Source organism: Microcaecilia unicolor, chromosome 5 (genome assembly GCF_901765095.1).
Source record: "Microcaecilia unicolor chromosome 5, aMicUni1.1, whole genome shotgun sequence".
NCBI classification, from domain to species: domain Eukaryota; kingdom Metazoa; phylum Chordata; class Amphibia; order Gymnophiona; family Siphonopidae; genus Microcaecilia; species Microcaecilia unicolor.
In genome coordinates, this window is record NC_044035.1 from 360,125,632 (window position 1) to 360,137,791 (window position 12,160).

Below are 12,160 nucleotides of genomic sequence, written 5' to 3' on the forward strand. Positions count from 1 at the left end.
TTTCACAGAGAGAGTGGTGGACGCTTGGGGTGATAGTATCTGAGGATTTGAAGGCGACGAAACAGTGTGACAAGGCGGTGGCCGTAGCTAGAAGGTTGTTAGGCTGTATAGAGAGAGGTGTGACCAGCAGAAGAAAGGGGGTGTTGATGCCCCTGTATAAGTCGTTGGTGAGGCCCCACCTGGAGTATTGTGTTCAGTTCTGGAGGCCATATCTTGCTAAGGATGTAAAAAGAATTGAAGCAGTGCAAAGAAAAGCTACGAGAATGGTATGGGATTTGCGTTCCAAGACATATGAGGAGAGACTTGCGGACCTGAACATGTATACTCTGGAGGAAAGGAGAAACAGGGGTGATATGATACAGACGTTCAAACATTTGAAAGGTATTAATCCGCAAACGAACCTTTTCCAGAGATGCGAAGGCGGTAGAACGAGAGGACATGAAATGAGATTGAAGGGGGGCAGACTCAAGAAAAATGTCACGAAGTATTTTTTCACAGAGAGAGTGGTGGATGCTTGGAATGCCCTCCCGTGGGAGGTGGTGGAAATGAAAACGGTAACAGAATTCAAACACACGTGGGATAAACAAAGGAATCCTGTTCAGAAGGAATGGATCCTAAGGAGCTTAGCCGAGATTGGGTGGCAGAGCCGGTGGCGGGAGGCGGGGATAGTGCTGGGCAGACTTATACGGTCTGTGCCAGAGAGGGGGCTGGTGGTTGGAAGGCGGAGATAGTGCTGGGCAGACTTATACGGGGGGGGGGGGGGGGGGGGGCGTGAGGTGGGGAGGCATGGTGTGGAAAGGCCCATCTAAGTTAACTCTGGGCTCATCCAAAATACTGGGTCTGGCTACGCCACTGCTTACTAAGGTACCAAATGGTGGAATTTGCTTCCAAAATAATTTGGATGTTAGAACAACTACATGAGTTTCCGCAAAATATTAAAAACCTTCCTTTTCGGAGGAAGTCACATCACCAACTGAGATGCCTGCTTAAGCTGTGAGCTCTGACCAGCCCAGGGCAATCAGGGAACCCACCGCGACCATCCAGAGTAATCAGAGCTATCCGCTGGAAATAAACTCAGCAGCGTTGGTGGTAAGATACTTCTGAATGAGTTCCCGTGCCTCCACGATAGATCTGACGGCATTTGCCTACGCGGGCCCAACTACGAGCATGCACACGGACACCTCAGAGGTTCGTGCATCCGACCCCCAGTCAATGCGCCCATCGCAGCTCTCGCTACCCTTGTTTGTGTCGGGGGACAGCCTGGCGCAGGAAGAGACACCACTGCAAGAAATCTGCTCGTGGATGCTGGAAATAAAGTCAGACGTAAAGGCAGTACACACAGAAATTGCTACACTGGGGGCAGACTTGAGGGGAGAGATTGGCGCGCTGGGCAATCGTGTAGCAGAGAAGGAGGAACGTTTAGAGGACCAGGCCGAAACACTACAAATTCTAGCCACGCAAGCCAAGGAGGCTAGGCAGGAAACTCAGCAGCTATGGGACAAATTAGAAGATTTGGAAAACAGGAGTTGGCGGTGCAATGTGCGGTTCCACGGTCTCCCGGATTCACCGCTATATGCAGACTGCGAGCTGATGGTACAAAAAATTGCATGTGCCTTACTCACGGAAATACAGGTTAATAAAGAACCCTCTGAGATTCAGTTGGTGCGAGCTCATCGGTCTCTCGGTGCCCCAAAGGCAAACCGCCCACGGGACCTAATCACCCGCTTCAGTGATTTTAAACTGAAAGAGAAAATAATGCTGCCCCTCATGTGGTACCAGACTTTAAATGGGATTCATATCATATAGAATGCTACCAATTCCCTATGAGGAAAGGCTAAAGTGGCTAGGGCTCTTCAGCTTGGACAAAAGATGGCTGAGGGAAGATATGATAGAGGTCTATAAAATGATGAGTGGAGTTGAAAGGGTAGATGTGAAGCGTCTGTTTACGCTTTCCAAAAATACTAGGACTAGGGGGCATGCAATGAAGCTACAACGTAGTAAATTTTAAATTAATCGGAGAAAGTTTTTTTTCTTCACTCAACATGTAATTCAACTCTGAAATTCGTTGCCAGAAAATGTGGTAAAGGCAGTTAGCTTAGCAGAGTTTAAAAAAGGTTTGGACGGCTTCCTAATGTAAAAGTACATAGACCATTATTAAATGGACTTGGGGAAAATCCACTATTTCTGGGATAAGCAGTATAAAATGTTTTTGGGATCTTGCCAGGTACTTGTGACCTGGATTGGCCACTGTTGGAAACAGGCTGCTGGGCTTGATGGACCTTTGGTCTGTTCCAGTATGGCAATACTTATGTATGTATTTATGTACTTATGGACACTGTCCTTCCAGATTTGGAAGAGGGTTAGTTGATTACCAAAGACTTGACGGTATCACTTTATTTACAACATATTTTGTCTTAGGTTCCATCTTCCAGAAAATGTCTTAGATGGGTTTATACAAATATCTATGGGACCCTTCTACTAAAGCTTAGCACGTGCTAACTTAAAAAAAGCCCACAGATATAAAATTGGCTTCTTGGCATTTAGCACACAATAAGCTTTAGTAAAAGGGTCCCTATATCTCTCATGTCACAACTCGGTCCCAGAAACAGACTGACCTTTGTGCTTGAATCCGTTGGCAAGTATTTCTTCAAAATGTTCAAAGCTCTTTCAAACTGATTATTTAAAATACAAATAATGATAGCCTAGAAATAAAAAGAAAAAGCTTCAGTATTTGCTTTCCTGGTCAACTGCCAGAGCAATTAAATCGGTATATATATATATTTTTAAAGATTTTATAATCTTTACTGAGTACATACAACATACTGAAAACAAATTGGCAACAAGAAAGCCAACAAGACAAAGAAGGAAGGATACCAATCACAAAGGAATATAATTTGTACTCAGTTTTATACTATCAACCCCTCCCCCCTCCTTTACCCCACCTACTCTCATCATAATTAAAAACAGCAAATGCAATTCCCAGAAATTATCAGCCTGTGCATTATAGTAATTTGTCAATGTATACAAATCCCATCTCCCCTCCCAATCCCACCTGTAATCTCAAATACAACCTCAGAGGGCCTGGATGAAATCGGTATTTTTTTTATTTATGCATACATACGAATCGGAACAGATGCTACATCCGGACAAAAAAAAAAAAAATAAACCCAGGAGAGTATTCAATTTTACAAAAAAAAGCTAATAAACTTACAATAGATGTTGGGTAATATTTTACTGAAAATTAACAATCAAATTTTAAAACATCAAAAATTCTATCAAACAGAATTAAAATGGTAATTCATAGTCTACATTTGATGCCACAGAAGCAACACATCGGGTTCAGGAGACATCACCAATTTAAAGGTTAGCAGCTCAGTCTAAATCAATTATTTCAGAATTTTTATAAAATGTTGTATACTGCTCAGCCCACACTGGACCCCTTGGATTTCAGCTTTTTAATGGCGCTACCTCTCCCTCAGTTAACAGCAGAAGTCCTAGACGTATTGAATGCCCCACTGCATTTGGAAGAGGTTTAATATGCATTTAAGAATTCCGCACCACTAAAGACATCAGGTCCGGATGGATTTCCCCTGAAAGTCTTTAAAATTTTGAATCCGCAACTTTCTCCAGTACTCCTAGTGGTGTATGACGAAGCCTTGCGCAAGGGGAAATTTCCACAAACATGCGAGGTGCTACTGTTATACCTATTTTGAAGCCAGGTCGAGACCCCCTCCTCACAAGTTCGTATCACCCCATATCTCTACTTAATGTCAACATAAAACTGTAAGCAAAGATCTTGGCCACCTGTTTTTCCGGTATTTTGCCTCACCTAAGGCTGGGTTTGTTAAACGTCATAACGCGGTAAGCAATGTACGCAGGCTGTTGGGTGTGATTTCTGCCATACAGATGGAGGGGTGAGATGCTATTTTGGTGAATTTCGATATAGAAAAGGCCTTGGATCTTGTTTCCTGACCTTACCTGTGGGAGACCTTGCATAAATCTGGTTTTGAAGGAGATAGTTTGTCTATGGTGCGTCTCCTTTATTGCGAGCCCTGGGCACAGGTTCTCTTGAATGGCGTTCTTTCCACGGTGCAACAGGGTACCCAACAGGGTTGTCCCATCTCCCATTCTATTTGTACTTTGCATGGAACCTCTGGCCTGTCAGCTTCTGCGGAAGCGCACTGTAACAGGTATTCACAATTTTACACTGGCATTATTTGCAGGTGATTTGTTGGCAGCGTTCACAGAGCCCCAGGTGCCCCTCCCACGAGCTCTTGATCTAAGGCTGGAACTTGGTCAAATCTCAGGACTGTGGATTAATATGGATAAAACTGAAGCCTTCAGTTTTATCTGAACATTTGCTAACTCGCTGGTGGGGTCATTTTCCCCTGCATTGGGTTTGACAGTCCATAAAACATTTGGGCCTTTACATGCTCAGCAATCTATCCACTTCGCATCATAATAATTCTGAAGCTCTGTGGATGATGGAGTTCTTGGCCAATTTCTCTAACAGGTAAAAATGATAGTATGTACTCCAATATTTACCACTGGATTTTACAAAGTAGAGATTTGAAACAGTGAAATGGACTCCTCTGCAAATTTTTGTGGAATGGCAAGAGACCCAGGGCTCCATTGTCCCAGCTTTGCTTGTCTTGCAGAGAGGGTTTATAACATTGCATGTCACATGCGACATGTCAAGAGACTGGATTTTTCATATCTCCTATTGTGTCTACTGTCTCCAGCCTACTTAACCCTTGCACATACTGTAGTGCTTCCTCCATCTTTAAAGAACCTTAATCTGGTTCAGGGCATTGAGATGGGCTTGGTACCATTTTTATCTTCCAGTTGGGTGTTCAAGATAATCTCTCCTCTTGGGCAATGCTGACTTTCCTCCTGGCCAACTAGATGCCTGTTTTATGGATTGGTCTAGTCAAGGCCTTATGAGGCTCCAAAAAGTAGTAGATGAAGATTGTAATGATGATCCAGTCCTCCCCTCCAAAAATGAACTCCAGCATGCATCTGGTCTCTCCAGCAGTCCTGGTACCCTTATATGCAGCTACATCATTATGCTTCCACCTTATTTAGAACTTTCCGCAGAGCTTTTGATGATGCTTGGCCTCTTTCAGTGGTGACCAAAGGACTTTTGTGTCATCACTATACCGCCCTGTTAAAACCTTGAGGCTTCCATCTCTTATATAAAAGTTGGTAGCTCTCTGGGTCACTGATTTTGGCTACCAAGATATCAATAAATTCCTGCACTCAGCTCTATAGTTGGTGGAATGTATTCAATTACAAGAACTCCGCTACACATTTCTTTTGAGAATGTATATACATCCATCCCAAGCTCAGAAAATGGGGATTTCCACAGATGGATCCTGTATTAAATGTGGCACTCCAGGAGCCTCTTATAAGCATTGCACTTGGGACTGCATGTCTATTCGTCGTTTTTGGCAGGCGGTTTGCACCGATTTGGGACAGATGTATCAGTATTCTTGGCAAGCTAAACCTCAGATCTGCTTACTAAACAAATGTGACCATGATCTGTGAAGGGACCCGAATCTCGGGTCATTTTCTACCCAGAGCTTCCTTGGTCACTAAGTCGCCGATGATCAGAAGCAAACATGGGTGCTAGAGGTCAATAGCGCCGTACTAGCGCCTGCGTTTGCTACTGCCCCATGATCAGAGCCCCCGAGCGCGTGAAACAACGCGCTCATTGGCTAACTGCAAATAGCATGCTAAACTTATTCATCCCCAATGCATTGGCCCACTAACTGCGGCAAACCCTACGCCAGCTTGGAGCTTGTGTTAGGGTATAGGGGAGGAATGATGATCCTGTCCAGCATGCATTTGCATGCTAGCAGGCCCCCCCATCATCCCCCACCCCCAAGCCAGTGACACGGACCAGTCAAATAAGTGCGAGAAGAATGTGCCTGAGAGCATGAGAAGGGGACTTTTACAGGCTATGTCTTCCTTTCAGGAGTTACTATCTCATGGGATTCAACAGAAAACGATGATTTCTCATATATAGATTTACTTGGTCGAAGACTCCTCAAAAGATCCCTCCCCTTTACATTTACAGACCAGGAATAGACTACTGCTTATTTGCACGCACTTCAATTTGGTTGAACATGGAGTAAAATTACTTTATAGATGGTACCGCTCTCCTTCCCAAGGAGCTCATTTTACTCCTTCTGCAGATAATAAATGTTGGCGAGGCTGTGGGATGAAGGCTACATTCTTCCATGTGTGGTTGAACCGCCCCCGAATCAAAAGCTTATGGAAGAATTATGCCAAGTTGTTTTCCGATATGTTCTCTATTCCTATTATTTATTTATTGGGAATAATAGCTGATCCAGCTTCTTTCCTACTTCCTATACCCTGCGACACCATTTTGCTGGAAATGGTCAAGGTGAGGTTGCCCTGCTTAGTGTCCACACAGCGAGAACTGGCACGGCACTGGTGTTCTGCAGTTCTTCCTCAGATGACCTGTCTGAGGAGTGTTCTGTGGGATGCAAACTTATACATAAGTACATAAGTAATGCCATACTGGGAAAAGACCAAGGGTCCATCGAGCCCAGCATCCTGTCCACGACAGCGGCCAATCCAGGCCAAGGGCACCTGGCAAGCTTCCCAAACGTACAAACATTCTATACATGTTATTCCTGGAATTTTGGAGTTTTCCAAGTCCGTTTAGTAGCGGTTTATGGACTTGTCCTTTAGGAAACCGTCCAACCCCTTTTTAAACTCTGCTAAGCTAACCGCCTTCACCACTTTCTCCGGCAACGAATTCCAGAGTTTAATTACACGTTGGGTGAAGAAAAATTTTCTCAGATTTGTTTTAAATTTACTACACTGTAGTTTCATCGCATGCCCCCTAGTCCTAGTATTTTTGGAAAGCGTGAACAGAAGCTTCACATCCACCTGTTCCACTCCACTCATTATTTTATATACCTCTATCATGTCTCCCCTCAGCCGTCTCTTCTCCAAGCTGAATAGCCCTAGCCTCCTTAGTCTTTCTTCATAGGGAAGTCGTCCCATTCCCGCTATCATTTTAGTCGCCCTTCGCTGCACCTTTTTCAATTCTACTATATCTTTCTTGAGATGCGGCGACCAGAATTGAACACAATACTCAAGGTGCGGTCGCACCATGGAGCGATACAAAGGCATTATAACATCCTCACAGCTGTTTTCCATACCTTTCCTAATAATACCCAACATTCTATTCGCTTTCCTAGCCGCAGCAGCACACTGAGCAGAAGGTTTCAGCGTGTTATCGACGACGACACCCAGATCCCTTTCTTGGTCCGTAACTCCTAACGTGGAACCTTGCATGACGTAGCTATAATTCGGGTTCTTTTTTCCCACATGCATCACCTTGCGCTTGCTCACATTAAACGTCATCTGCCATTTAGCCGCCCAGTCTCCCAGTCTCGTAAGGTCCTCTTGTAATTTTTCACAATCCTGTCGTGATTTAATGACTTTGAATAACTTTGTGTCATCAGCAAATTTAATTACCTCGCTAGTTACTCCCATCTCTAAATCATTTATAAATATATTAAAAAGCAGCGGTCCTAGCACGGACCCCTGAGGAACCCCACTAACTACCCTTCTCCATTGTGAATACTGCCCATTTAACCCCACTCTCTGTTTCCTATCCTTCAACCAGTTTTTAATCCACAATAGGACATTTCCTCCTATCCCATGACCCTCCAGTTTCCTCTGTAGCCTTTCATGAGGTACCTTGTCAAACGCCTTTTGAAAATCCAGATACACAATATCAACCGACTCCCCTTTGTCCACGTTTGTTCACTCCTTCAAAGAATTGAAGTAAATTGGTCAGGCAAGATTTCCCCACACAAAAGCCATGCTGACTTGGTCTCAGTAATCCACTTACTGACCATTTTTCTCTTTCCTATTGTAACACATGGTGTTCCTTTCAAATTTCCTTATGTAGCATGTAAACCACTCTGCTTCATTTTCTGAGAAGGGCAGCACAGAAAGTTTCAAACAAACATAAATGACCTAAATAATATGAAATTCTGAATTTTGTGACTATTGAGACTTAAGGTCCAATTAAAGATCTGGGAGGCAATTCACAAGGTTATGTCTTGAAAATGATTGAAGCAGCCTTTATGTTACAATTTGTCTGTATTTAGATTTAGCTCACTACTTACTTGCTTGACCCCATCCCCCTGAGCAGGATTCTGCACACCCTCACTTACCTCAGAACACCTGGTCAGTTCTACTTTTGTTATATTGTGAGCCACACTTGGGGAAAATCCACTATTTTTGGGATACGTTTTGCACTTTTTTGGGATGTTGCCAGGTATTGGTGACCTGAGTTGGCCACTGTTGGAAACAGGATGCTGGGCTTGATGGACCTTTGGTCTGTCCCAGTATAGCAATACTTACATGATGTCATAAATAAAAGGCACATATACACAAATATACCTTCCTTGCTTTGTGCCCTATTTAACATGCTGCAGAGGGATTACACTTACTGCCTCCTTTAGCATCTGTTTGCTGGGATTCAGGACCTCCTCATCTATGGGGAACTCTTCCTGAAGCATCTCCAGTACATTCACAGCTGACTCCAAAGGTGTTACATCAGTCTCTCTGTCAAACATGCAATCTGAAACAGGAAAACTCCACTTATAAAACCAATTCAGCTATTTCCTTTTTTTTTTTATTTAGGGGGAGGGAAAAATTCATCAAGGTTTGGTAAAAGTTTGCTCTTCACTGCACCTTGATTTAGCGCTGGATTCAGCAACCTGCAGGATCCTGGGTTGCTGAATCCCATGGTAAAAGAATAACGTTCCTCACGAGCCCCCTTGCAAGCATCATTATTCTATGTGAACAGAAGCATCAGGCCAGAGTCCCCACCCCCTGAAAAGACCCACCCACCCCTTCAAATTCAAGCCCCCCCCAACACACCACCACACAGGTAGCCCTTCCCCCCTCAAAGGGCTACCTTGATATCACTGGTGGTCTGGCAGGAGGTCTTCAAGCAGGAGCAATGCTCAGTCACTCCTGCCCAGTCGAGCGCCACATCCAAAATGGCACGACTACCACTAGGGGCAGTATTTTCATAGAAGGAAATATGACCCCTAACAAGAATTGCGCAAGACTGTTGCTAGGGGCACCATTTTGGATTAAGCGTTGGACTGGGCAACACTCCTGCCCAAAGACCCCTTGGATCACCAATGGCTACCTGTGAGGTGGGGGAAGGGAGCCACAGGGAACCCTGCTCTGAGCATCAGGACATGGCTTTGCAGCCTGATGCTCCTGGGCTGTGAAATAGCACCTGGACTGGCCGCACATCAGAGGACTTCATTCTGAAAAAGAGCTGTTTCTGCAGAAGCCATAAGAGAGCTACTGTCACTTTGGACAACCTAGACAGAACTGCTTGCAGCTTGGGGCTGCCCCTTGCAAGCGTACAAGATGAAAAAAATGGAGATAAAAAAACAAAGCAAGGCCTGCAAAAGAAGAAAATTAAAGTAGAAAGCAAAAACACGTTCAAAGTGATTCAAAATGCTGCTGCTGATTAGATATGATGCATGTAATTTAAAGTCATTATTTTTACATTTTGTCCTTTGCCCATCCTATATACCAGGGTTGTCCAACCTTGGTCCTCGAGGGCCGCAATCCAGTAGGGTTTTCAGGATTTCACCAATGAACATGCAAGCGATCTATCTGCATGCATTGCTTCCACTGTATGCAAATCGAACAAAAAGGTGAGGTAGAGACCAGGAGGATATCAACCAGTCTTTATTGGTAACAGCTAAAAGGTGACCCAACACGGCCGTGTTTCGGCACAACTGGCCTGCCTCAGGGGTCAAGTAGATCTTTGTTGTGAGGTAGAGCTGTTTAACAATAAAGACTAATGTAGCCAAGTTTCTAACTGTGGTATCCTCGATGGATCAAAGAGCGTTGAGCCACAGGAGCCGTCCGATCGGCAATGATATGTCACACAAAGATTCAAGCGATTGTCGGCCTTCCTCCGGTTTCTAGTTCAAAAACGCATGGTTCGGAACAAGGTATCTTTCAAAGATATCACCAAAACAGGGAAGACAGGATATCCCAATAGTGAGGTTGCAAAAGAGACCATAGTAGATCAGGTGTTCTTAAATAAAAATCAGACAAAAGCATGCAAATTAACACTGTCAACTACTGAGCAAGATGTAAATAGGAACAACAAACACAGTTTGAAATGTCCATATGCGAAAGCCAGAAGCCTAAGAAATAAGATGGGAGAGTTAAAACATACTGCATTCAATTAAAAGATAGATACAATAGGCATCTGTGAGAACTGAAGGAATTAAAATCATCAGTGGGAAACTGTCAGACCAGGGTACACATATTATCGTACTGACAGGGTGGATTGAAATGGTAGAAGGGTAGCTTTGTATGTTAAGGAGGGCCTTGAATCAAATAGATTGAAAATTCTGCAGGAAACAAAACACATCTTAGAATCCCTGTGGATTGAAATTCCATGTGTAAAGGGTAAAAGGATAGTGATAGGAGTTTACTACCGTCCACCTGGCCAGGATGAACAGACAGATGTAGAAATGTTATCAGAAATTAGGGAGGCTAACAAACTGGGCAACACAATAATAATGGGTGATTTCAATTACCCCAATATTGAGTGGGTAAATGTAACATCAGGGCATGCTAGGGAGCTAAACTTCCTTGACGAAATCAAGGACTGATTTATGAAACAGCTGGTACAGAAGCCAAAAAAATGGGGGAAAATATCTAGACCGGGTCCTTAGTGGAGCACAAAATCTGGTGCAGGAGGTAATGGTGATGGGGCCGCTTGATAACAGTGATCATACTATGATCAGATTTGATACACACAGGAAACTCAATACGCTATGATAAAATGAGAACAGTGAAAACATAACAAAGGAGCAGCTGCAAATGTTAAAAATTTACACCAGGCGTAGAAGCTGTTCAGAAATACTATCCTGGAAGCCTAGGCCAAATATATTCCATGTATTAAAAAAGGAGGAAGGGAGGGAACTGGGGGGATATGGGAGGGTTATAAATTTGAAAGTGTGGAATGGCGTGAGTAGTGGAAAGTTCATCTTGGTATTGGGAGGTAGTTATCGTTCTGACAATATGAAGTCATGTGGTGATATGTCTCCTTTTTGTTGTGATTTGTTGTAATTTTCACTTATATACACTGTCAGCTAGCACATTTGCTTATTTCCGATCTGAGGAAGAAGGGCAACCTTCGAAAGCTAATCAAGAAATGTATTAAGTTATGTCCAATAAAAAAGGTATCACCTTATTTTCTTTTCCATGTTTGATTTCTATAGATTCTACATGGAATGTTGCTATTCCACTAGCAACATTCCATGTAGAAGTCGGCCCTTGCGGATCACCAGTGTGGCCGCGCAGGCTTCTGCTTCTGTGAGTCTGACGTCCTGCACGTACGTGCAGGACGTCAGACTCACAGAAACAGAAGCCTGCGCAGCCTTCTACATGGAATGTTGCTAGTGGAATAGCAACATTCCATGTAGAATCTCCAATGGTATCTATTTTATTGTCATAGTAATGCTTGAATGTTTTCACTTATATACACTGTCAGCTAGCACATTTGCTTATTTCCGATCTGACGAAGAAGGGCAACCTTCGAAAGCTAATCAAGAAATGTATTAAGTTATGTCCAATAAAAAAGGTATCATCTTATTTTCTTTTCCATGTTTTATTTTGTTTGATTTCTATAGATTCTACATGGAATGTTGCTATTCCACTAGCAACATTCCATGTAGAAGTCGGCCCTTGCGGATCACCAGTGTGGCCGCGCAGGCTTCTGCTTCTGTGAGTCTGACGTCCTGCACGTACGTGCAGGACGTCAGACTCACAGAAACAGAAGCCTGCGCAGCCTTCTACATGGAATGTTGCTAGTGGAATAGCAACATTCCATGTAGAATCTCCAATGGTATCTATTTATTGTCATAGTAATGCTTGAATGTTTTCACTTATATACACTGTCAGCTAGCACATTTGCTTATTTCCGATCTGAGGAAGAAGGGCAACCTTCGAAAGCTAATCAAGAAATGTATTAAGTTATGTCCAATAAAAAAGGTATCACCTTATTTTCTTTTCCATGTTTGATTTCTATAGATTCTACATGGAATGTTGCTATTCCACT

The 12,160-nt window shown here is 43.4% G+C and overlaps 1 protein-coding gene across 4 annotated transcripts in view; it reads right to left on the reverse strand.

Annotated features, from left to right (window-relative positions):
• The window catches only part of TERF2 (telomeric repeat binding factor 2), a 90,952-nt gene that overhangs the window by 35,846 nt on the left and 42,946 nt on the right, over window positions 1–12,160 (reverse strand). For 3 of the 4 annotated variants that reach the window (XM_030204655.1, XM_030204659.1, XM_030204658.1), the window contains 2 exons: window positions 8,502–8,632; window positions 2,616–2,702 (listed from right to left, as the gene is read on the reverse strand). In XM_030204655.1, the coding sequence (XP_030060515.1) occupies window positions 2,616–2,702; window positions 8,502–8,632 (218 nt within the window). The remainder of the gene's footprint in view (window positions 1–2,615; window positions 2,703–8,501; window positions 8,633–12,160) is intronic. The other variant, XM_030204657.1, reaches the window with a different exon arrangement.